Here is a 22,280-nt window from a genome sequence, read left to right as displayed (position 1 = left end):
CAAAGATATGAAGTTCTAGTTTTCTTAAAAATTTTAATGTTAATTGATATGTTTAGGGGTCATGTTGAGAGTAACAAATCTATCTCACTAGAGAGTAATAGAGATGATTGTAACCGTGGTGTGAGGTGAGGGTTGAGACAAATAAAGTGACCTTTGTCAATTTCTCTGTTTTGTTTTATCCAGTTCTCTCTGTTTCAAATAAAGCTGAATCCTTTTTAATTTATAAAAAAAAAATTATAATGTTATCCAATTTATTTTATAGTATGAAAGTAAATCATATAGTACAGTAGTATTATGATATAAAAATAGACGAAAGTAGTCTTCTCGGATGTTCCTTTTTTCCGACCAGTCGATGATGATTGCTTTGGTCAACGTTTCCAAAGAGTCTTGTTCTTTTACTTCCTTATTTGCGCCATTGATTTTGGTGTAAGAAAGAAAGAAAGAAATATACAGAGAGAGAGAGAGATACCCTTCTTTCTTTAGTCTTTTACTCCTTTGCAGCTCGATTTCTTTCCTTTTATCTCCTTCGATTCTTGGCTATATATCAATTCAATCTTTTTTGCTTCAAAGACTCCATTTTTACAAGTCTCCAAAGCTCCAAAGGTTCGACCTTTATAATCTTATTAGGGTTTTTGATTTGATTCTCTAAAGTTTGTGTCTTTTTTACATTATAATCGAATCTGTTTGTTTGTGTTTTTGTCAGAAATCGAAAGAAAGTAAATGATGGATGGTGCTGGTGTTGGTGGTGATACAGATACCAATATGGTGCAGAGAGTGAATTCATCTTCTGGTTCTGGTACATCGTCGTCTTCATCGATCCCTAAACAGAGAAAGCCTAATCTTCTTCACTTGAATCCTGCTCTTCTCCGCCCTCAGCAGCACCACCACTTCCGTCAGCCTTTCTCCGGACCTCCTCCGCTTCCCATTCCTCCTGTCTCTCCTTACTCTCAGATCCCCGCGACTTTGCAACTTAAGCATTCTCGCTCTCTGTCTCAGCCTTCCTCTTACTTCTCCTTTGATTCGTTCCCGCCGTTCATGAACCCTTCTCCCCCGCCGGTTTCTGTGTCGGTGGAGGAGATAACCGGTGCCGGGTTCACTCCGTCGCAGCTGCCTCCGTCGCCGTTCACGGTGTGTCATTCTTCTAGCTCTAGGAATGTTGGAGATGGGGAGAATCTGCCGCCGAGGAAGTCTCATAGGCGTGCGAATAGTGATGTTACTTTTGGGTTTAGTTCAACGGTGGCTCAGAATCAAAAGTCTCCACCTTTGGTTCCTTCCAGGTCTTTGGAGAGATCCATCTCTGGTGGTGATGTTTCAGATCGGTCCAATTTGGTGAAGGAAGAACCAAGAGAAGGCTTCTTCAAGGCAAGAGAAGCAGCAGCTATGGATGATGTTTTCACGGCTTACATGAATCTTGATAACATTGATGTCTTGAATTCGTTTGGCGGTGAAGATGGGAACAATGGTAATGAGAATGTGGAGGAGATGGAGAGTAGCGGGACGAAGAAGACGAGTCAGGGGGGAAGTAGTAGTGATTCTGAAGGAGAAAGCAGTGCGAGTGGGAATGTGAGAGCTGCGGTGAGTTCTTCTTCAGGGGTGAAGAGAAGAGCTGGTGGAGACATTGAAACGACTACTAGACATAACCGGAGTGTTTCTATGGATAGTAGTCTCATGGAGAAGTTGAGTTTTGCTGATGAAAAGCTTCCACCTTCATCCGCTAAAGTTTCTCCAACCAATTCAGCTGAAGGGAATTCAAGTGCTTACAGTGTCGAATTTGGAAACGGTGAGTTTACTGCAGCTGAAATGAAGAAGATTGCAGCTGATGAGAAACTCGCTGAGATTGTTATGGCTGACCCTAAGCGTGTGAAAAGGTACTAGAAATAGTGGTGCTTCATTAAACGTTTTGGAGTTGTTGTTGTTGTTGTTGTTTATTTGTTGTTGTTGTTGTTGTGACATGAGTGATTGATTTAACCATTTCATTAGAATCTTGGCGAATCGTGTGTCTGCTGCACGCTCAAAGGAGCGGAAGACGCGATATATGGCAGAGTTAGAACACAAGGTGCAGACTCTTCAGACGGAAGCCACTACCCTATCGGCTCAGCTCACGCATTTGCAGGTGAGTAAAGGCAACACAAACTTTCCTGTTTGAATAAGTCAGTAGTCTTATATTGTTTCCTTTGTGTGTTCAGAGAGATTCAATGGGGTTGACGAACCAGAACAGTGAGCTGAAGTTTCGTCTTCAAGCTATGGAGCAGCAGGCACAACTCCGCGATGGTACGCACATTATATCATCAAACTTCTTTATTCTCTGTATTAGGGTGGTTGAGTCTCATTAGGGTTGTTTTGTATTCGAACTCTATGGAACCAAGTCAGTATCATGTCCTTCACCAAATTGTTAGTTTTCGGGTTTCCGCAGCCCTAAGTAGGAACAATGTTTTTTTTGTCTATGTATGGAAAACCTTGACTTCGTCCTTGGAAAATTAGCTCTTGGCCCTAAGTTTTTGTTTATCCTTGAGGCTCAATATATATGTCTTGTTTCATTCACTCTATGAAAAGCTTTGATCTTTCTTTCAAGAGTCGAGCTACTACATTTATTGATCCTTAGTTCATCTCTCAGTTGTCCTAGAGAGGTAACGTTACATTTTCCTTGTTTGACAGCTTTGTCTGAGAAACTGACTGAAGAAGTCCAGCGCTTGAAACGGGTGATTGGGGAGCTGAACCGCAGGCAAAGTGGCAGCAGCGAATCTAACATATCAAGGACGTCACTAAACCCAGAGATGTTTCAGCAGCTTAGCATCAGCCAGTTACAACACCAGCAGATGCATCATCATTCCAATCAGAATAATAGCACCATGAATGCAAAGCATACTTCAAACGAATAGGGTAAGTAGTGCAACCTGCAGCTTCAAGTTACATATATGACAATAAACTTATGTGCAGAGTCTGTTTTGGGAATTTCATAGAACATGTCCGGGAAATTGGATTGTAATTTCCTGAAACATATACATATATATGTATAGTGGTCATATATATGGAGGCTCTCTTCCTGGACTAAGTGTTATTCTTCTGTTGTCAGTTAGGGTTTTGTTTCCCTTTGGATTTTGGATTTTGGATTTCTATGAGACAGACAGTTGTTTAAAGGTTTCTAGATATTACTGAATCTAATCTTATATTTGATCTACCAACAGAATCAAACGATTTGAAACTAAACTGATTCTCTTGCTTAGACCACTCTCCGGCTTCATATCCTCTTTTGTCTTTGAACATGATCTTTTATATCCTTTGCCTGAAAAAAGAATGTGAGTGTTAATATTGATACTACGGGAGGTGATGGCTTACACAAAAGAGATTTAGAAAAGAGTGTCAGGCCGGCCACAACACCAAGCTAATACAAATTGTGAAATGATTGAAGTCTAGGTTTACAATGATGAAGAAGCTCAACAGTAAGTAAGAACATGCCGAATTGACCATCATTGAAGAGCAACAATAACAGCAAACAAATGTGTGAGATGTATATAAGATTATATACGCACATATATGTTAAATTCAAACATTATACCATGATAGTAACATACGTCTATAATATTATTAATATACATCTGCTTTTCATTAGAAGTGATATTGTCCGAACAACTTTACATTTGTCAAACTATGCAAACTGTTTCTTATTTTTAGCAAAACTAGTAAAATCTACCAACACTCTACGCTCTGTTATTTTTGGTTCTGTATTTTTGGCTCCTAAAACAGGTTTTAAGTGCTATATGCAGCTCAGAACAATGGATGTAAAACAGTTATTTTTGTTTTGAATATAAATTAACATTTTATTCAAAAAAAAAAAAAAAACTAGTAAAATCTCACTTTTTGGCTAAATCACGAAATTATGTAATCTAAAGCCAACAAGATTTGGATATAGATATTCAAATCCATTTAGATACAAACTAAGATACTTAATAACGTTGTCAAAAAAAAAAAAACTAAGATACTTAATAGAGGAGTATCCCAGTAACAACTTGTATAGGAAGGTGCACCTTCAAAGGAAAATAAAATAAAATTAACTCACAAAAACACAAACAAGAAACAAAAAATAAAAAACGTGTACGGAAGGGGACGAAAACGATAGATTCTGCAGATTTATTTGGTAGCTACATCCATCTTTGTCCCTATCTACAGCTTTTCTTCTGGTCCGTTCATATTCCAATTTCATCATTATATGTTTTTTTTGTTATATTAGCCAATATTAATTCCTGAGAGATAGATTGAAAAAAAAGAAGTATGTGCACGTAATCATGCAGACCAGTTGCTATCCTATACAAACACCATTTGTGGCTAGTAGCTAAGTGCATATGAGAGTGTATCGATGCTAAGTGCATTGAATTATATAGTTTTGATATATACTGAATTTGTCGATATAACTATGTAGTGATAGATGCACCAAGTACTTACTAGCTAGAGACAATGTTTTGCTTCACCTACGTCTTCTTAATATTTTGCTTTCTCACTTCGAGACAATAAAATTTAAAACTCTTTGTTCATTATTTCAAATGGTCCCATATGTTATCACCTATTGGTAATATTAATTAGAGTCTATCGATAAAAGGAAGCATTCCAAGTTTTGTAGTAAATGCTTATGTATACTTACTTTTGCAAAATAAAGATTTTCTTGATTGGCTCCAATTGGAGGTTGAAAAAGATATTTGATCGATAAATTTATTTCATTGAACAAGAATAAGAACTAGCTAGTATTAACAATATCTACTATAATTCTTATTAGCCCAAGCCATCACTCCGATTTATTACAGCTTGCGGAAAATAAATTAGGTTTACATCTCAAACCCTTGAATGCGAAACAAACATATATAGGGCGCTACACTTAGGATTTAACAAACTAAAACCCATGTTTGACATAATCCACACACTAATAGGGTCATTTTACGCGGATCATCATAGGTTTATAGTTCGGAAAAACACTTTGGATACAATTTTCATCCAAAGGTAACTAAAAAGCTTGATTTATATTATAAGTAAAAAAAAAAATAAGCTCTCTCTCTTTCTCTCACCCTCTTAACATCCAATCATGGATGTTAGAGAGCGGAAAACAACTTCTTCACAAGGAATAGTGAGTCCCATGTCATGATTGAACCCAAACTCTTCCTCTGCCTGTTGAAGCAAACTCTTGAACTTGGGATGATTCAAGAAGGAAATGGGTACGATGTAACGGCTCCTCTTTTCGCCTACATAGACGGCAAAATGACCCTTTGGTACGTCAACAGGCAGGCCATCCTCGTCATAGCATTGATTCTTGGCCAAGCTCGAGCACCTCTTGAGGATTTGCTTCAGCATTGCCGTTTGTGCTAGCTTTGAAGATCTCTTAATCGCCATGGCGCTAGCTAGTTATTTGTTTCTTGAGAGAAGAAGAGGAAGAAGAAGAAGAAGAAGTTGAGGTGTAGATGGCGGAGAGATGGTGAAAGGGTTATTTATGGCGGAGAATGAGGATGCTAGCTTACACCAATATTTCAATTTCTTCATTATTCAAAAATATCAGATTTAGATGGATTCGTCTACTAGTGATGGAAAAAAAAACTATAGAGTAATGTCGTTAACTCAAATAGTCAAGAATTTAGTTAATTTTTTTCATGGATGATACTATGTTTTAGACCTTATGTGTTTTGTTTTATTGATTTATTTACTAAACACTTTTTGACATATGATTAGATCCTACGAAAACCACACTAAACATTGGTCAAATAACTTAAAACTCTTTTCAAAAAATATGGATATTGCCGTTTAAGACGACCATCTTTTTAAAACCCTAATAAAGAATGGTCTACCCCGCAATAAAATTTCAACAAACTCATCAATTATTTGAGAGTAAATAATGATACTATCATTCTAGTTTTTAAAGATTCATATTGCGTATATCATCAATCAACTAATTTTGGTCCTCCCCTCATCTCTTCTCTCTAGCTCCTAATTTATATTTTACAAATAAGAAAAATAATATAACCATCATTTGCTAACTAGATTTCATAGTGAAATGAGGATATACGTACCAACGAGTACAAAGTATATGTACTTGTAAAGATTCCTTATATTGCACTTTGTTTTCGTTACGTGCATAGTTAAAGAGTTGACGCCAAAGCATGCAATTTATTATATTAATTACCTTTAGCTTATGAAGTTATGATTGAAGTCCTTTGTGGTCCAATATTCATTCAACAAACACATTACTTGTAAACAAATTAAAAAAGAAACAAAAAAACGCAAAGATTCTCCTTAATAATCATGTTATGTCACCATGTTCTAAACATGGTAATGTGTGTTTTGTATTAAACAATACGATTAGAAAAAGACATTAGACTTTATCCAAAATCATAAAAATAACCCACACTACTTAGCTTATTGGCTTTATTTCTCAAGAAACATCAAACTCTCTTCGTTATTCTTCATCCTTTCTTCACTTCAAATCCTGTAAAAACTTTCGAGCATTTAGCTCTCACGATTACGTCAACAGACAAAAGAGAAACTAGAGCTATAGGGAGAGAGAGAGAGAGAGAGAGAGAGAGAGAGAGAGAGAGAGAGAGAGAGATAAAGAGAGAGACTCGTCGTTGTCAAGAGGAAGAAGCTTGCATGTTCTGTGAAGGAGATTGGTCATATGATATTGAAAATGAGAAAAATAAGAAGAGTCGTTAGGTTGGATAAATTTGCCTAGAGCTAAAGACTAAGACATGTCTCATATATGTAACCACATGAACTCCATGTTACTATTGTCCTACCTCTATCCTTGAGCTGTCTTGTCTCTCTTACAAACTTTCCTCTTTCTTACATAACCGTTAAAAAAGAAGGAAAATATATATAAACAGAGTCGTTCTCAGATTTTTGTATTGCCCCAGACATCTCACCTCCCAAAATCCATGTCTGCTTCTTTTTATGGAAATCTCTATTTTTTAATTCAACCACGTGAAAGAGGAATCTATTATAAAACTCTTGACCTGTCCTGTTCTTTTGTACTATGTTTTTTAAAAAAAAAAAAAAAATTCATTCACAAAGAAAAAACAGAGCAGATCCTATCAATGACCCTTCACCCTTGATCAAGACATCTCATCTTCCCAAAAACCCCATTTCTATTTAGAGAAGAACAACTCTGATTTATGTTATTCAACCACGTGAAAGATAATACTGACATTTCCTCAACTGTCTTCTTCTTATAATATAACTCTGTCTTCTCTATTCAAAAACCACACTTAGACGCAAATCATCTTCAATCTCCCCAAAACTCGTTTTGTCTTAGTCAAGAAAAGAGAGCTGGTTACAGTCTAGCGAATTACACACAACATAAATGTAAAGTCTTTTCATCACATGGGTTTGCAGGAAATTAGCAAAGAACGTGGACCCCAAAAAACAACTGCAAATAGTAAGATACTAGTCTATGTTACAATCAGCTAATATGAACATGGACATATATGTACGATGATCAACAGTTGAATAGTGAACTGAAAATGACAACATGAGTCTTTGAATAAACAAAAAAAGGAAAAGAGAAAAGAAAAAAAAAAACAGATTGGTACCTCGAGAATGAGACAGCACTATAAGAATAGCTAGAAGCTTTTTCTAAATATACATCGGTGGTCAATTTTTCCTCCAAATAAGGAGGTTCAAAGGTTTGACGTTTAACGCCTTTGTCGGTTTTTCATTGATCTTATTACACGGAATCATACATGTAAGTCACGGTTTTAAATCCTAAAATAACCATACGTGCCTAATGGCTCGCTCTCTGCTAACATCCGTTCTCACATACTAACATGGATCAATGGTCCATTGTTAATCAACTATAGAACTGTGACTGTTGGGCGTTCGGCTTTAACAGCGTAGTCTTTCTTGTTCACTGAAGTTTGAGCCGAGTCCTTTTTCTAGTGCAGATAGGCTAACTCACTCAGGCCCATGACACAAAAGGCCCAAGAAAATCGAAAAACAGAGCAAACTTCTCTTCTTCTTCTTTTGCTTATGTGTAAACAAGTAACAACAGAGTAAAATGCAGGATATTGTTATGTGAATTAAGATAAATAGTTTTGGACTGAAGATGTTTAGCCAAGTGGAGTTAATCCATAAAATGGTGGGTTTATTGAAAATGTAGTTATTGTCTACATTAGGAGCTAGATTGTTATCTTGAGCGATTCCACATGTTCTTTGTCTATGAATATGTCCTTATAGCTAATATCATAACGTCCCTGATCATAAGTAAAGTAGGCCTTCTCATTATAATGAAAAGACAGGATTAAGGTGGTCTTCTCACTGATCTCAAAAGACAGGACCACATGACTTAGTTATCATACCGATACCTACGTTTAAAATTTATGTGGCAAGAACTGAATTCACCTAAAGTTAGCCTATCTAATATTGAGTCTTATGTGGTTTGTGTATCGTCATATCAACATCATGGAGATGATCATTGGACAAAGCCATGTGCTTGTTGATGCTTATGGGCTTAATTAAGATATTCTGTAAACCAACCAATGGCCAATGGGGTTATCTTCAAGTTGTGTTGTTCTTTTCTATAAATAGCCATCTTCTCTTTATCTTGAGCTCTCCAAGTTCTCACTTCTTTTCTAGTAAAAAGCAATAAACTTTCACTTGCAATAATCTTTCTGATTACAGAACATCAAACTAACAATGGCTATCAGAATGTCTCGTGTGCTGCAATCATCAAAGCAACTTATAAAATCGTTCTCACACTCATCGAACAATGCCGATGTTCCAAAAGGATACCTTGCGGTTTACGTAGGAGAGAGGATGCAGAAGAGGAGATTCGTGGTTCCAGTGACGTACCTGAGTCACCCTTGTTTTCAAAAACTTCTAAGAAAAGCAGAAGAGGAGTTTGGGTTTGATCACCCAATGGGTGGCCTCACTATTCCCTGCACTGAACAAATCTTCATCGATCTCGCATCTCGCCTCAGAACTTGATCTTGATTCACGTGAACCAGTTGATCTAACCCTTTAATTTCCATGCGTTTTCTTCAAGACAAAAGAAGAGATGATCTCTCTCTCCCTTGAAAGTGAAACAGAGCTAAGATGTCTTTTTTGACTGATGTAACATTCCTTTTCTTCCTCACATTTTAGTGAGTTGTTGTTAATATAAAGCAAACTCAAGAATTCTTCTATTGACACTTGAGTTATCATTTAGCACATCTCCTCCACTTGCTGTGACTACAAGGTTTGTCATCTGAACAAAGAAAGATTTTAAGTTCATCCACCATATACTGAATACCAAGAAACCAACATACCCATTGCAGATCCGTGGAAGCTCTACAGAGAAATATAAGATTTTGATAATTACAACGTAAACCTTGAGATCTTTGTATACCACTCTTCAATGCCAGAGCAATCAGAATTTTGTCTAAGTGACCACATATACTCTTTGGTTTCCTCGTTTTCCAAGTTGTGACTCCAAAAGGGGTAGATTGTTCCTCTTCAAAAGGGGTAGATTCATCAGTTACCACAGACATACTCTGCAAACCCCACACTAAGAGCTTGATTTGTGTAACTCTCATTGTGCCGCCTTCAGTTACCGAACTCATGCCGTTTAGTTTTACAGCATCAGAAAGCTGGCCATTTCTCTCTGGCATGACATTCTCCCTGTTTTTAATGTTCAAAAGTGCACGACGTTCTTTTGCTTTTAATCGGTGGACAACGTGTCGTTGTTCCTCGGCTCACACTGATCGTCATGCTGTCTCATTCTTGGTTATGTGGACTGCTGTATGTCGCTATTGTCAATGCTGATTATGACAACTCACCAACCGCAAGTTAGCTCCACAGTCCTAAGGTAGCAATCTTAATCTTTAATCAATAAAGGAGTTTCAGCAAGGTGTGTCCATAACACTCACCTAATAGCACATGGATTTGCCTCTCTTGACTTGATCGTTTGTGAATTTGGCAGACCAAGAAGGACCCTCCCATTTAAATAGAGTTGCTGCAGTTTCTACCCTCAGACAAATCCATGTTAAGACCAGTGTGACAGTGAGTTCTTGATTCGTCCTGTTCAACAACTTCAAAGTCTCCCTGTGCTGCTTCAATGTCCCACCATTGTGAACTCTGCACATACATATGTCCACACCTCTTGTAGGCCACAGAACAATCTTCTCATTGATTTACATATACAGAGAGAGAACACTTAGTTTCTCATCTCAAAACAAAACCAAATCATAATCAACAACTCAGAACTAGGACAGTAATTTCCCTGATCCATCTGCAGAAAGTCAGAAACTTTGAGAGAGAAATGACACTGATGCGAGGTCTTTTGGCTGCAAAGAAGATTCCAACAAACAAAGCAGCTTTAACACCAAAAGGAATTCTAGGGGAGAGCAAGAAGAAGAGATATGTGGAGCCGGTTTCATTCTTGAACCAGCCTTCATTCGAAGCTCTGTTGAGTAAGGCCGAAGAAGAGTTCCGGTGTATGATCATCCCATTGGTAACTTGACAATCCCTTGTCCTGAAGATACTTTCGTCGCTATAGCTTCTTAGCTGAGACAGCAGTAGAACCAAACAGAGAATACAATTTTGAACTTCCTATTATTCTTTAACTAGAGAACTAGAAGCCAATGTAAATATATACATAACTATTTCCTATTTCTTGTTGAAAGAGTTGTACCAAAGGACAGAGATTTAAAGGAAACACCATATTGGTACTTGCCTCACATCATTTCATACTGATAAAGAAATTAGATTATACATATGCTTCTAAATCATTACACACAAAACTATAGGATTCACAAGGGAAGGAATATTCATATAATCTCACAATGTCTTCTTGGGTGTCTTGTGACGAACACAAGCCAAAAAAGAGAAAAGAAAAAAAGACTTTCAACAAAGTACATAGATGAGATGTAGCAGTATAATCCCAACAATAAACACAAGTACATGTCAATCCAACACATCTCAATCTGACCTTAAATCTCCACTAGTGTCTACGAAACTAGATTTTGGGTTGTGCATAGGATTTTTCAAATTCTGAAGCTTCATATCCAGAAAATTTACTGCCGAGCTAATCTGTGTAAGAAGAGGTAGGTAAAACCAAACCCGAGCAAAAGATGAGATTAAAGGTCGGAACTTTTTTTTATTCTTATATTTCGGATTACGAATTGCTGGAATTGGGAAGTAGAGAAAGCTTACTGAGTGTGAAGCTGTCTGAAACAGAGTTTTCGTCAAGGGAACTACACAAAACCTGTTCCAACAGATACTTGAGTTTCAAAGAACAAAACTTTCCAATGTAAGAAAGGGATTTTTTGTTGGACTTACATTCCTCGTCCGCCGGCGAGAGCTTCTTCCGATGGGTCCTTCCAGTCGTCGACACTACAATACAAGCCAACACAACACAGTGTCATAATTTTATCTCCAATAAAATTGGAAAAATGGAATTGACTGATGAAGTTAGTCAATTTACACCCAGCCGTAACGGCGGTCAAAGAGAAGCCGTCTGGAGGAGCGGTTGGAGGCGGTGGCCGGTGGTTCCACTTCCATCTCTTTCGGCTTTCGGTGTCTAAAACTCGAAAGACAGAGAACAAGGAAACGGTTCAGATTATTTATATTGGGCCTATTCGCAATTATTCGGCCCATTTACATATGTTTCTAATATTATTAGCCCATCTAGTTAAATTGCTGCTGAAATCTTGAAAACAAGAGAGAACTCAACCATTTTGTGAGTGTATGTATGTATGTATGTATATATTCGTCTTTGCAATATGCTATTACAATCTTAAGACGAGCAACGGTCTTGCGTTAGATATTCAATGTGTTGTCCATAACCATGCTGCAACGAACACTATGAGAATAAAAGTGAAGTGAAGTGACAAAATCATGTCAATAATATCCAAGAGGACTGACCCACAAAAATATACAGCACAGTTGAAAAAATTAGGATTTGGCCCGAGGGAGAAACTTTTGAGAGCAGCCTGGGGCTACTCAGATACACAAAGCTGAGATCTATTTTCGTGTTACAAATGCCATCAAAGTATCTATCTTTTTTTCTTTTTCTTTTATAAGGTTACTTAAACAACCCCAGATGGGAGCCGTAAAACAAGCTGGCCTCCGAACACACTGCACAAGAAGAGAAATATGAGATCAAAGAGGTGGAGCCAAAAAAGACTGAAGACGCTTGTGGATGAAGAAAAGGAAAGTACCTTTTCACGTAGTAGTAACAGAAATCTGCCAAGATGAATGTTTGGACGATTTCTGAGATTATCACCATTGATGGCCAGAGTCCATAACCCAGTGCTACTAGCAGGCGTCCACGGGTGTCCATAATCTGTTTCGACACGGAAGACCAAATCAAATTTACGCGTTCTATTTAGAAATATCACAAAAGTCTTGAGAAGACCTTATGATAAATAAATACTACTGTAAAGTTGATCACTTGCTGAGTGACATAAGCTTAGGATGTTATATATGCCATTGGTTTGTGCGAAAGAAGGAAAGAACAAATTAAAACAAGTAAATCTGCACCTGTAAGACCCAGTGTGCACAGCTAAGGAATCTTGCTACTCCAAGTGCAAAAACATAATGAGCGGTGAAGGGTTCGACAATCTGAATGAACAAAACATATCAGGAACTGGACTTATTTATAATTCTCAAGTTTTCAAAAGCATCCTTACAAAAGTGCATACCTTTGTGTTCTGCATCACTCTTAACTGTGGCAGTACTGACACAGCTTCGAGGTAAACACAGAGTGCCCAGGAAATTCTATTCAGTATATTGTGTGAAGTTGATGGATGGATCAATACAGCTAACACAACACAGGGCACGAGCTGCAAAAATCAAAAGGACAAAAAAACCAATATATATGAATCCTCAATACCATACAATGTCCTGAATAGAAAGTAATATGAAGATTAACCAAATGTGATACTAGGAACGCTGATTAAAAACTAATAACTTGAAAGAATCTAGTTACAGGAGGCTACCAATGAACGCAACATTTTTATCTGACAGTAAGGTAAGCTTAACTCAAAAAACAAAAGTTCCTGATAACCATCATGACGAGCAAGCACAGAATCCAAGTAAAAAGATCAATAACCGAGAATGACAGACTCACTTACCACATAATAGAGAGCAAAGTTGTCTTTGTCCTCCATGTAACTAGCTTTAAGCTTAAAACGGATCATATATATAACCCATAGAGTTGTTCCCAAAGTAGCCAGGTCCAGAATGGTATGTATATCATATTCCATTACAAAACTGCAATACAGCCTAACAGCTAGAAATATCGCCGTTAGCTCCTGAGATTTCAGGGACAATCCTGACAACACACACACCAAAGATCTATGATTAGAGCTTAATTCTGATTTCTGTAATGTTGAATAAAGGTTACATTTTTATACCTTAACACAGATCCAAATTCTCATGTTCAAGAACCCTAAATTGGGATGTGATACTAGTAGTACAAACAACGAAGTCAAAGCAGGGGATTAAGGTTGTACCAGCGCAAGTCTTTTCCTTCATGAGTTTATAGATAAGAACAGAGATTCCAATTGAATGAACAGCTTCGGCGGCAACGAAGAGGTTGTCGTGATCGTGAACGATGAATCTGAGGAGAACAAGAGCCGCCATGCCTGATACGACGGCAAGGAAAGCTTTCACCTTTGGTGGCTGCCTTCTCACCCATCTCGACACCGCGTGGATCGGAGCCGTCGTTAACTTCATAATTCGATTCCTCTTCTTCTTCTTCTTCTTTGTCTTGCTTTCTCGGTAAAGTGACGACGATTGAGTTTTTTTTTCTACAGGTTAAAATGTGTAAAATATACGATAAACCCATCAATACCAAAATGACTAAAACACCCTTTCACACGTCACGACTCATTAATACATTTATACTCAAAACTCATTGGGCCGGATCACAATAAAACCCATTTTAGGCCCTAAAGAAAGTATTATACGCTCTCTTTTGTTGTGGAAGGAATATAGATATTTGTGCATATACCAAAATATGCTATACATTATTTGTTAAGCCTTTTTTTTTTGTGCCGAATTAAAATCTATTTCAAAAATACATATTGTTGTCTACATAGGAAAAAGCTCAATGATATTAAATCCTTGGAAATGACATACAAATACATTAGGCAGAACATGTAAATTATGTTATAAAGCGAAGCGATATGAGTGGAACAAGGTGAAGTGAGTGTCTTTTTCATGGTAGGCCACTAAGATAAGCTTCCTCCTTGTTCTCATGTACCTAACCACCAATCACTCATATCTCACACATATCCCATCAAAATTTAAAGATCTGCCTGTTGTTTTTGGATTGAGTTCAATGCTAATCCGTATGGCGAACTATAATTCTTTCGAAATTAGACAAAAAATTATGGTCTGACTAATCCACAAAATTACATATGTAAATGACAACATAAACCCCTTGGTTACCCCACTAGCTAGTAGTACTAATGATATTTCCCAAAATAGTGAGTGGTATCATCATTCATCATCGACCATAATAATAATAGTATACCTAACAAACCATTATCTCTCTTTCGCTTTTTCTCACTTTGTTTTATTAGCTGCCGTGTGTAAATATACATAAAATAGCATTTCACTACGAAACAACTAAACAAAAAAACCAAAGAAAACACAACAAGTGGGGGGAGCTAGATGCATTACCACGGCTGCTGCTGCGGACGATGCAGAGTATCTACGTCGCCGTTGCCGGTAATAGTCATGATCACGGTGGCCCTCGTCCTCTTAGCCCTTTCCTCCGTCGTGAAATTCGAGGTAGCCGTCTCCTCAGGAGAAGATGTGCTGAGCTGGCTCCTTCTCGCCGCGGTTCCATTGGCTCTGCTCTTCGCCGTTAGATGTCTCTCTTGCCTTGAAACGTCGAGGCGATCTACTTACTACTGTCCATGTGGTCGCTGGAGATGCGTTTGCTACTACTAGACGTTTGTTTGATCGCGCGGTTAGTATTTTATTGCGTTTGCGTTTTATGTAAATCATCAATTATATATTTTGTAAATGTGTTAGGTATTCTCTCTTGATGTTTACGTGAAGCATATATGATATATGTGACGTGAAGCACCGATTTTGGTGGATTTTGACGACCGTGAATTAGATTACAATATTCATTTTTAACCTTAACCTTAATTTCTTATATTTGTGTGATCGATCTAATTGCTCTATATATCTTCTTCTTCAATCATAGCGATCAAATTTTGTTTTCTTGTATTTTCTTCTTTTCACAACGGAATCGAGTAGTAAAGTTTGTAAATATATTTATGAATTACTGGATAAATGAATAATGAAATGATGAAAAGTTTTGTAGTATGATTTTTGTTTGATTAATGTAATTAGTAAAGAAAACTGTGAACTGTAGTATAACAGAGTAATTATGTCATATTGTGATTAGGCAGATTAGCGTTAATTAAAGGTGGTTTAATTTAGGGTAAAAGGTCAAATCATTTTTTCGTCATCTTTGAATTTTGTGTTGCTTATATGGAAGAGGTGATAATTAATGACAATAGTTAAAGCAAAGGAAAATTAGGAAAATTGATAACGACGCACCACCTACACAATTGTATAGGTGTTACTTGTTAGTGAGGAGCCCATTACGAAAGAGAAAGCAACATAAATTTCATATTTAATCACGAAATGGCCAGTATATATTTTTCAAACTACATCGAGTAAAAAATATATAAACACAAAATTATAAACCTTTATTCTTAACAAATCGAGCTCAATATTATTTATGTAATTTAATATGTTCAAATTATAAACCTTTATTCTTAACAAATCGAGCTCAATATTATTTATGTAATTTAATATGTTCTTATTTACGAAAAATTAGATAAAGCAAACAACTCCAAAGTTAAAAACCTATTAATTAATTTGGTATGTTTATAGTATAGTTAAATTCGTTATAAATATGTTAGCCAATATATAAGGTTTTTCTCCTTTCTCAATATTATAATTTGGCTTGATATCGGGTCTATATTAATCGAAATAATTGTAGTCCCCTAATTTTCAATTAGATTTTAATGAAATATAAAATAAAACTAAACATTTATACTATAATCTTTCATCTGTCGGTCAAAAGTCAAAACTATAATATTATAACCTAGAGGCGGTTTTCTATAAGTTTTTTGTTTTTGTTTTTGTTTTGCTACATCCCATAAAAGCAAGAAGAGCATCTCTCATCATCATCATTTATCAAATATCAACTATCATCTTGAAATTGTAGATAGGAAACTATGGCTTATGGAGAGAGAAGATCATCGATCTTGGATTCATTCTCGCTCTCGCCTCTACCGTACCCAGTTCTTTTAATCCTAGCCGTGGCTTCGGTGTTCTTGTTGACGTCATGGTACTTCAGCTTGGAAGAAGCAGCCGAGTCAGCGGAAGAGCATATGAATCTTGCTCTTCTCTTGATACCTCTGTTTCTCATAGTCTTGGTACGTTGGTTATCTTCCATGGAGAACCCTGACGCTATCCTTGGGATGTTTTCGAACAGTCAACGTGGGGCTACGACTTACGTGAGTCCCGGTGTCGCCGGAGATGGCGGTGGAAGCTCGCCGTGGGGAGTTGCGGCGGTTATAGTTTTGTTGCTAGTTTTGCTTCAGTATCAGTCAAGTTTCTTGGAGATGTGGTCTGGTTAAATGTTAATGATATTGATAGATAGGCTTCTTCTACTTCACATGTTTTTCTTGTTGTCGTCTTGTGGTCACTATGATGTATTAAAACTTTTTCATTACTCCGAGGATGAGGATCGTGTGTGACTGACTGTGTTATCTGAACTCGATATTACTTATTAAAAAAGGATATGATAAGTTTTCAAAATGCATTAAATTGAATAATTAATTTAGACATATGTACATGGAGCATGAAGTATGGACTACGCTGAAGATATTTTCCATTTTCAAAATTTTTATATCAATATTCAAAATTTGACAAAAGATCATTTGATGATGAAAAGATAAGTGATATTCCCTCCCTTTCATAATATAAGATGTTTAGAGGATTATTTTTGTTTCATAATATTGGATGTTTCCAACTATCTATACAATTTTTAGATTAATTTTATATTTTTATATTATACAGTTTTGGATATAATTTGTCAAATTTTTTAAATTAAATATTTTTTAATATGCGTGTTTCTACTCAAATATCTGATATTTTGAAACAGAGGGAGAGGGTGTATTATTCAATATACACATCCGTAATAAGTGCATGATATTTATAAAGTTGTCACCGCTGTATTTGTTATGAGTCGTGATTACTGATTAGTAGTGTGATCCAATGAAATGAAGCGCGTGAAAATCAGATGTGACTTAGGCGCGTGTGTACAGTAGATAGAGTGAGAAAGGACAAAATTAGCCTTGAGAGAGCAGAACCGACCAACCCTCATCGCCGCTCTATCTCCTCTCCTCTGCTACAACCTTAAGCTGAGAGAGAAGAAGTCACAGTCTCTCGTCTCTATCTCCTTGTTTTTGCCTTTTCCACTCACTCACTACACGCCAAACCTGAACGACATGGCTGCTGCTACCTCCACCTCTCTCACTTTCTCCGGCCTCTGCCGCATTTCTCCCAAGCTCGACTCCGCCGCCGTCTCCTCTCACCAATCCTTCGTCCACCGCGTCAATTCCTCTATCCGTCTCGTTTCTTCCCCTTCTTCTTCTTCTTCACACCGCTCCCCGAGAGGCGTTGTCGCCATGGCTGGATCCGGAAAGGTTCCACCTTTAACTCTATTGAAAATGCTAGATTCTCACTGTTTAGGATTGACTGATATAAAAGTTATTCCTTTTTGTTGCATGATTAGAATCTCAAATCTCTTCATTCGATTCAATGCTTAACTTTGGGTCTTAGTTTGCTTGTTGAATGCTAGATTCATGGATCGTGGTTTAGGATTGAGGTGCAAAGTTATTCCTTTTAGAGGAGATCAAGAATCTCAATTCTCTTCATTTGATTTCTATGCTTTAACTTTGGTTTTGTTTGCTACTTCACCATATGTGTTGAATGCTAGATACAAGGTTTGGGATTTCGACTGTCTTTTGAGTCGTTGTCTAAACTCTAAACACTTGCTTTGTTCTCTGTTATGCTGCAGTTTTTCGTTGGAGGAAACTGGAAGTGTGTAAGTACAATGCCCAAAGTCGTCTTTTCTTTTCTTCTGTAGCTTGTTTTCTCATCCTCAAACTAATGTCTCTTGTGGCATGTGTTTTAGAATGGGACTAAGGACTCCATCGCCAAGCTTGTTTCTGATCTCAACAGTGCAACCTTGGAAGCTGATGTAGGTGAGTTTCTTCTACTCTTCATATTTAGATTTTCTACCAACAGTCAAGACTTACTTTTGAATGCGAAGGACCTCTTCTTGCTTACCATTTGTTCTTAATGATCGTTTTTGTGTGTGCTCTGTGTAGATGTTGTTGTGTCACCTCCATTTGTCTACATCGACCAGGTCAAGTCTTCATTGACAGACCGTATTGAAGTATCAGGTCAGAACTCTTGGGTTGGAAAAGGAGGAGCCTTCACTGGTGAAATCAGGTTATGACATCTCTTATAGACTTACACTATATCTCGCTGTTTATATGGTTGAAAATTTGCTAAACGAGCTTTGCAATTCGTCCCCCCCCTAAAGACTTTCTTGATTCTATATATATGAGTCTTTGCCTGAACTTAAAGTCACCTGTTTCACCATACAGCGTGGAACAGCTCAAAGACCTCGGTTGCAAATGGGTCATTCTTGGGCACTCCGAACGGAGACATGTCATCGGAGAAAAGGATGAGGTCAGTTAATGAAATACTCAATAAGAACTAGTGTGTTGTTAAGAAAGGTTTGTGAAGACATGTTTACTCTGTTCTCAACACAACCGTAGTTTATCGGTAAGAAAGCTGCTTACGCATTGAATGAGGGTCTTGGAGTAATAGCTTGTATTGGGGAAAAGCTAGAAGAGAGGGAAGCAGGCAAGACATTTGATGTTTGCTTCGAGCAACTGAAGGCGTTTGCTGGTAACACTCTTGTATGACGATCTCATGTTCCAAATCATGTCTGCACTCATTTAACTGCAGTGAGTTATTTGTATTTCCAGATGCTGTCCCTAGCTGGGACAATATAGTTGTTGCATACGAACCTGTATGGGCAATTGGAACTGGCAAAGTTGCATCTCCTCAGCAAGCACAGGAAGTCCATGTAGCTGTCCGCGGTTGGCTCAAAAAGAATGTCTCTGAGGAAGTCGCTTCCAAAACGAGAATCATATATGGAGGTGCGTTAGATTAGTTGTCCACTGCAAAATCAGACTTTATGTTGATTATTTTCTTCTCAAATGCCAGGTTCTGTCAATGGAGGCAACAGTGCAGAGCTTGCCAAAGAAGAAGACATTGATGGATTTCTTGTTGGTGGTGCCTCCTTGAAGGTAAGAAGTAACTTTAGACGTTTGTGGATATGTTCTTTATAAAAAGAAGTAAAGCTCACACCCACCTTTGATGTGAACTTTAGGGTCCTGAGTTTGCAACCATTGTGAACTCAGTCACGTCAAAGAAAGTTGCTGCTTGATTAAGAACTATCAGTAACGGAAATCGCTAGTCTCCATGGAACAGATGAGATCAGAAATAAAAGGGAGGTTAGCGATCTTGTTGTTGTTGTTTGTGTTCTTACTTCTTGAACTAATAATGTAAAAACAAAAAAAATTGATTCATGAGCTCTGGTTTGACGGAGAAAGAGAAAAAGGGTATTTGATTAAGATCTTTGTAACTAAAGCTGTGATTCTCTATATTTACATTTACTTGGAGTAAGAGCTTAACTCAAGAGTTTTCTTCTGTTTAATTATCTAAATCAAATCTCGAGCCACACTTAAAGCAACTTATTGTGAATTGCTGATAGACTACGTTAGAAGGTTTTTCTTTTTCATGCCTAGTTTGAAGCGACCGCTCCCTTTTGTCCGAGAAGCAGCTTATCCTCAAGTCTGTTGTCCATCTTCTAGGACCCATCTTTTTAACTTGACCTCATCGCTCCAGCCTCCCTCTCGTCGTCTCTTCTGATCAAATCATCAACTCTACTATTTTAGAGTAGAATATATACTGTTTTGATGAACTAATATAACAATCGTATAAAGATGTTCAAAAAGGTTCATCCGTGGACATGCCCTCTGTTATAGAAAGATTAACAACAACTAAAAAACGCATATCTAAACCATTATAAGTTAAGTTGTTTCATGAGGAGAATGTTTATGACAAGAAGTAAAGAGTGTCTAAAGAGTACAATGCTGGAACCAAAAAGAGTAGTAACGTTTAAAACCCTAAATATCCTCAAGACTGAACTTAAACTTGGAAACTCTTTCAAAACGCCGAAGCCGAGTCTATGACAACTAGAAAGAGCAAAAAGCTCCTCTAGTTCTTCTTGTTCTTCGATTTTCCGGACAATGTCTTGGCCAAAGTAGTTCCCTGGAGGTAATAACACAAATTTCAATCAGATTCAATCATATTGTAGAGGAAAGAAGCGTAACGAGAGAGAGAGATAGAAGCGAACCTCGAGCCATTCGTCAAGTGATGCGTCAGTAGACCTGGTTCCTACTTCAACCTTGGACACCTTTTTGGTTTTCTGTTAAGAGAGGAGATCATCAAATGAATATTTAACTTTTACAAATGATTCACAGGAAAGAAAAAGAAATACAATTGTTTACCTTAGTGAGACGCTGTACTTGGCTGTATGCCCATAGACCGAGGAGAAGGAGGAGACCGATTCCAAGTGTAATAAGGAAGACAGATTCGCCGCTGATGAGCCCTCCAGATTCAACTACCTCTATAGTTCCATTGTAGAAGACACTCTGGAATGGCTTTCCTTCCACGTCGTAAATGATATAACCCACCAGATCAAATGCTCCAGGCTGTGAAAGACAAGAGCAACACCAAGTAAGATCAGATTCTATCAGTTACCCGGTTGTAGTTTTAGAATGAATGAGAATGATATGTTGTCTATGGTAGGATATGTGTACCTGCAGGTACTGACTGACTGCAAAGATGTAAGAGAATGAAGCTTGACGAGACGTTGGGATGGATGCATTGTTGAATCTCTGTAATATAAAGAGAGTATGAGACCATCAGAAAATAATAAAATCATAACACAAATTTTTAAAAAATGGTTTTCTAGTAAAATGCTTACCAGCATGGTTAGATTCTGAACCAACAACTTGTGATCATAAGGAAGATGAACGCTGGCCCTAATTCCCATCACCCCGACGTTAGTTTTGCCTGTTTATGTCACAGCCAATTTGGTGAGATATATAGATTTAACAACCAACAGAAAACACAAGCTAAAAGAGGTGTTTAGCTACCATCATTCTTCAAAGCAACAAGGAGCTCAGTCTCTTCTCCAGCTGGAACCACTGCACGAAAACAAAGAGCATTCATGATGACAAACAATGGATAGATTATAAATACGTGAAGAAGAAGAAGAAGAAGAAGGAGAAAACACAAACATTTGGCAGTGTTTTTGGGGAAGACACAAACAGTCTCAACTCCTGGAGCAGAGGTCAAGTTATCCAAATCCTGGTCCTCTTCCTCAACGGCATCATCACTGTGTTCTCCCACAATATCGTCAACAATACTGGAATGATCCTCGGCATCAGATTGACATCTAGCAACTGACAAAAGAAACCAAAAAAAATACCCATCAGGCCACATGTTAACAGTGTTCAAACATAACGTCTTCTTCTGAAAACAAAAGACATGCAAGGCAGACACTATTGAAGAATATTCGATCTACATTTGAAAGTTCATCTATTTGTGAGACCACATTGCACAATTTGGATAACGAACTCAATTTCACTCGGATCGATGAAATAAAGAACGTAACTTTGTTCGAAAAAACAGGACTAGATCCCTATCGAAGAAACCCAGATCGGATACAGAGATCAAAAATATGAAATCTGTAAATTGGGGAAACGTACGCGATGGAAACAAATGGATCTAGATCTACAGATTCCAGGTCAACAAAACAAAGGAAGGGAGAGAGAGAGAGAGAGAGAGAGGGGTTGCGAACCTTGAAGAAGAGGAGATGCGAGTAGAAGGAGAGCGAGGAACAAAACCCTAAGATTCATCATCGCTATCGCTGTAGCTGCTTCTATCAAATTTGGTCAACCGATACAGTGTCTCTCCGATGCTATTTATGCTTTGCTCCTCCTCCTCCTCCTCTTTCACAATTAGTGAAATTATTTTATTTCTGAATAAAAACAAAAAAAAGAGATAACAAACACAACACAACCATAGAAACTCGTAAAACGACTGCGTTTTGTCTGGTCTCTCATTTTGATTTTGTTACCATT

General features: G+C 37.5%; 9 protein-coding genes across 12 annotated transcripts; 5 read left to right on the top strand and 4 right to left on the bottom strand.

Moving 5' to 3' along the window:
• On the top strand, positions 295-3,149 carry LOC104713566. Its single transcript, XM_010430718.2, has 5 exons — positions 295-603; positions 704-1,868; positions 1,981-2,113; positions 2,187-2,271; positions 2,656-3,149. Exons 2-5 carry the CDS (start codon positions 721-723, stop codon positions 2,877-2,879), a joined length of 1,590 nt encoding a protein of 529 aa, XP_010429020.1. The 5' UTR covers positions 295-603; positions 704-720; the 3' UTR covers positions 2,880-3,149.
• LOC104713565 (auxin-induced protein 15A-like) lies at positions 4,754-5,536 on the bottom strand. The gene has a single exon (XM_010430717.2). The coding sequence runs from the start codon at positions 5,374-5,376 to the stop codon at positions 5,059-5,061; it is 318 nt and encodes a 105-aa protein (XP_010429019.1). The 5' UTR covers positions 5,377-5,536; the 3' UTR covers positions 4,754-5,058.
• Positions 8,576-9,177, top strand: LOC109126264 (auxin-induced protein X15-like). Its single transcript, XM_019229523.1, has one exon. The coding sequence runs from the start codon at positions 8,665-8,667 to the stop codon at positions 8,953-8,955; it is 291 nt and encodes a 96-aa protein (XP_019085068.1). The 5' UTR covers positions 8,576-8,664; the 3' UTR covers positions 8,956-9,177.
• LOC109126263 lies at positions 10,709-11,554 on the bottom strand. The gene is made up of 4 exons (XM_019229522.1): positions 11,432-11,554; positions 11,287-11,340; positions 11,161-11,212; positions 10,709-11,037 (listed from the first exon to the last, which is right to left on the bottom strand). The coding sequence occupies exons 1-4, from the start codon at positions 11,506-11,508 to the stop codon at positions 10,927-10,929; spliced, it is 294 nt and encodes a 97-aa protein (XP_019085067.1). The 5' UTR covers positions 11,509-11,554; the 3' UTR covers positions 10,709-10,926.
• On the bottom strand, positions 11,799-13,774 carry LOC104713563 (putative ER lumen protein-retaining receptor C28H8.4). Its single transcript, XM_010430716.1, has 6 exons — positions 13,464-13,774; positions 13,083-13,282; positions 12,651-12,791; positions 12,490-12,570; positions 12,168-12,292; positions 11,799-12,084 (listed from the first exon to the last, which is right to left on the bottom strand). Exons 1-6 carry the CDS (start codon positions 13,684-13,686, stop codon positions 12,036-12,038), a joined length of 819 nt encoding a protein of 272 aa, XP_010429018.1. The 5' UTR covers positions 13,687-13,774; the 3' UTR covers positions 11,799-12,035.
• Positions 14,376-16,585, top strand: LOC104713561. Of its 3 annotated transcripts, none has more exons than XM_010430712.2 (2): positions 14,376-14,929; positions 16,212-16,345. In XM_010430712.2, the coding sequence occupies exon 1, from the start codon at positions 14,629-14,631 to the stop codon at positions 14,908-14,910; it is 282 nt and encodes a 93-aa protein (XP_010429014.1). In that variant the 5' UTR covers positions 14,376-14,628; the 3' UTR covers positions 14,911-14,929; positions 16,212-16,345. The 3 variants fall into 3 exon arrangements, with proteins under 3 accessions (XP_010429014.1, XP_010429015.1, XP_010429013.1); XM_010430713.2 differs by lacking the exon at positions 16,212-16,345 and adding an exon at positions 14,995-15,294; XM_010430711.2 differs by having other exon boundaries at positions 14,404-14,929; positions 16,208-16,585.
• On the top strand, positions 14,630-16,805 carry LOC104713562. 2 transcript variants are annotated; one of them, XM_010430714.1, is made up of 2 exons: positions 14,630-14,929; positions 16,208-16,805. In XM_010430714.1, exon 2 carries the CDS (start codon positions 16,218-16,220, stop codon positions 16,620-16,622), a length of 405 nt encoding a protein of 134 aa, XP_010429016.1. In that variant the 5' UTR covers positions 14,630-14,929; positions 16,208-16,217; the 3' UTR covers positions 16,623-16,805. The 2 variants fall into 2 exon arrangements, with proteins under 2 accessions (XP_010429016.1, XP_010429017.1); XM_010430715.2 differs by having other exon boundaries at positions 14,848-14,929; positions 16,212-16,805.
• Positions 17,367-19,752, top strand: LOC104713560 (triosephosphate isomerase, chloroplastic). The gene is made up of 9 exons (XM_010430710.2): positions 17,367-17,693; positions 18,068-18,094; positions 18,185-18,254; positions 18,381-18,504; positions 18,663-18,747; positions 18,837-18,969; positions 19,050-19,223; positions 19,291-19,373; positions 19,457-19,752. Exons 1-9 carry the CDS (start codon positions 17,496-17,498, stop codon positions 19,511-19,513), a joined length of 951 nt encoding a protein of 316 aa, XP_010429012.1. The 5' UTR covers positions 17,367-17,495; the 3' UTR covers positions 19,514-19,752.
• LOC104713559 (translocon-associated protein subunit alpha) lies at positions 20,125-22,157 on the bottom strand. Its single transcript, XM_010430708.2, has 8 exons — positions 21,998-22,157; positions 21,435-21,599; positions 21,291-21,341; positions 21,119-21,207; positions 20,952-21,029; positions 20,640-20,843; positions 20,486-20,557; positions 20,125-20,400 (listed from the first exon to the last, which is right to left on the bottom strand). The coding sequence occupies exons 1-8, from the start codon at positions 22,056-22,058 to the stop codon at positions 20,347-20,349; spliced, it is 774 nt and encodes a 257-aa protein (XP_010429010.1). The 5' UTR covers positions 22,059-22,157; the 3' UTR covers positions 20,125-20,346.

Source organism: Camelina sativa, chromosome 9, assembly GCF_000633955.1.
Source record: "Camelina sativa cultivar DH55 chromosome 9, Cs, whole genome shotgun sequence".
Classification (NCBI taxonomy): Eukaryota; Viridiplantae; Streptophyta; class Magnoliopsida; order Brassicales; family Brassicaceae; genus Camelina; species Camelina sativa.
This window is presented reverse-complemented; position numbering and strand designations above follow the sequence as displayed.

What these genes read in the sequence shown, in the direction of transcription:
- LOC104713566 (XM_010430718.2), top strand. Translation starts at nt 721, where the DNA reads ATGATGGATGGTGCTGGTGTTGGTGGTGATACAGATACCAATATGGTG. An exon ending in GACCCTAAGCGTGTGAAAAG is followed by an intron (nt 1,869 to 1,980) that starts GTACTAGAAATA and finishes CCATTTCATTAG; the next exon opens with AATCTTGGCGAATCGTGTGT. An exon ending in CTCAGCTCACGCATTTGCAG is followed by an intron (nt 2,114 to 2,186) that starts GTGAGTAAAGGC and finishes TTGTGTGTTCAG; the next exon opens with AGAGATTCAATGGGGTTGAC.
- LOC104713565 (XM_010430717.2), bottom strand. Translation starts at nt 5,376, where the DNA reads ATGGCGATTAAGAGATCTTCAAAGCTAGCACAAACGGCAATGCTGAAG.
- LOC109126264 (XM_019229523.1), top strand. Translation starts at nt 8,665, where the DNA reads ATGGCTATCAGAATGTCTCGTGTGCTGCAATCATCAAAGCAACTTATA.
- LOC109126263 (XM_019229522.1), bottom strand. Translation starts at nt 11,508, where the DNA reads ATGGAAGTGGAACCACCGGCCACCGCCTCCAACCGCTCCTCCAGACGG. An exon ending in CTCGCCGGCGGACGAGGAAT is followed by an intron (nt 11,213 to 11,286) that starts GTAAGTCCAACA and finishes CTGTTGGAACAG; the next exon opens with GTTTTGTGTAGTTCCCTTGA. An exon ending in TTCAGACAGCTTCACACTCA is followed by an intron (nt 11,038 to 11,160) that starts GTAAGCTTTCTC and finishes CTTCTTACACAG; the next exon opens with ATTAGCTCGGCAGTAAATTT.
- LOC104713563 (XM_010430716.1), bottom strand. Translation starts at nt 13,686, where the DNA reads ATGAAGTTAACGACGGCTCCGATCCACGCGGTGTCGAGATGGGTGAGA. An exon ending in GAAGGAAAAGACTTGCGCTG is followed by an intron (nt 13,283 to 13,463) that starts GTACAACCTTAA and finishes GTGTGTTGTCAG; the next exon opens with GATTGTCCCTGAAATCTCAG. An exon ending in TGTTACTACTACGTGAAAAG is followed by an intron (nt 12,085 to 12,167) that starts GTACTTTCCTTT and finishes CTTCTTGTGCAG; the next exon opens with TGTGTTCGGAGGCCAGCTTG.
- LOC104713561 (XM_010430711.2), top strand. Translation starts at nt 14,629, where the DNA reads ATGCATTACCACGGCTGCTGCTGCGGACGATGCAGAGTATCTACGTCG.
- LOC104713562 (XM_010430714.1), top strand. Translation starts at nt 16,218, where the DNA reads ATGGCTTATGGAGAGAGAAGATCATCGATCTTGGATTCATTCTCGCTC.
- LOC104713560 (XM_010430710.2), top strand. Translation starts at nt 17,496, where the DNA reads ATGGCTGCTGCTACCTCCACCTCTCTCACTTTCTCCGGCCTCTGCCGC. An exon ending in GCAACTGAAGGCGTTTGCTG is followed by an intron (nt 18,970 to 19,049) that starts GTAACACTCTTG and finishes TTGTATTTCCAG; the next exon opens with ATGCTGTCCCTAGCTGGGAC. An exon ending in TTGGTGGTGCCTCCTTGAAG is followed by an intron (nt 19,374 to 19,456) that starts GTAAGAAGTAAC and finishes TGTGAACTTTAG; the next exon opens with GGTCCTGAGTTTGCAACCAT.
- LOC104713559 (XM_010430708.2), bottom strand. Translation starts at nt 22,058, where the DNA reads ATGATGAATCTTAGGGTTTTGTTCCTCGCTCTCCTTCTACTCGCATCT. An exon ending in TGTTGCTTTGAAGAATGATG is followed by an intron (nt 21,208 to 21,290) that starts GTAGCTAAACAC and finishes TGACATAAACAG; the next exon opens with GCAAAACTAACGTCGGGGTG. An exon ending in CAGTCAGTCAGTACCTGCAG is followed by an intron (nt 20,844 to 20,951) that starts GTACACATATCC and finishes TGTCTTTCACAG; the next exon opens with CCTGGAGCATTTGATCTGGT.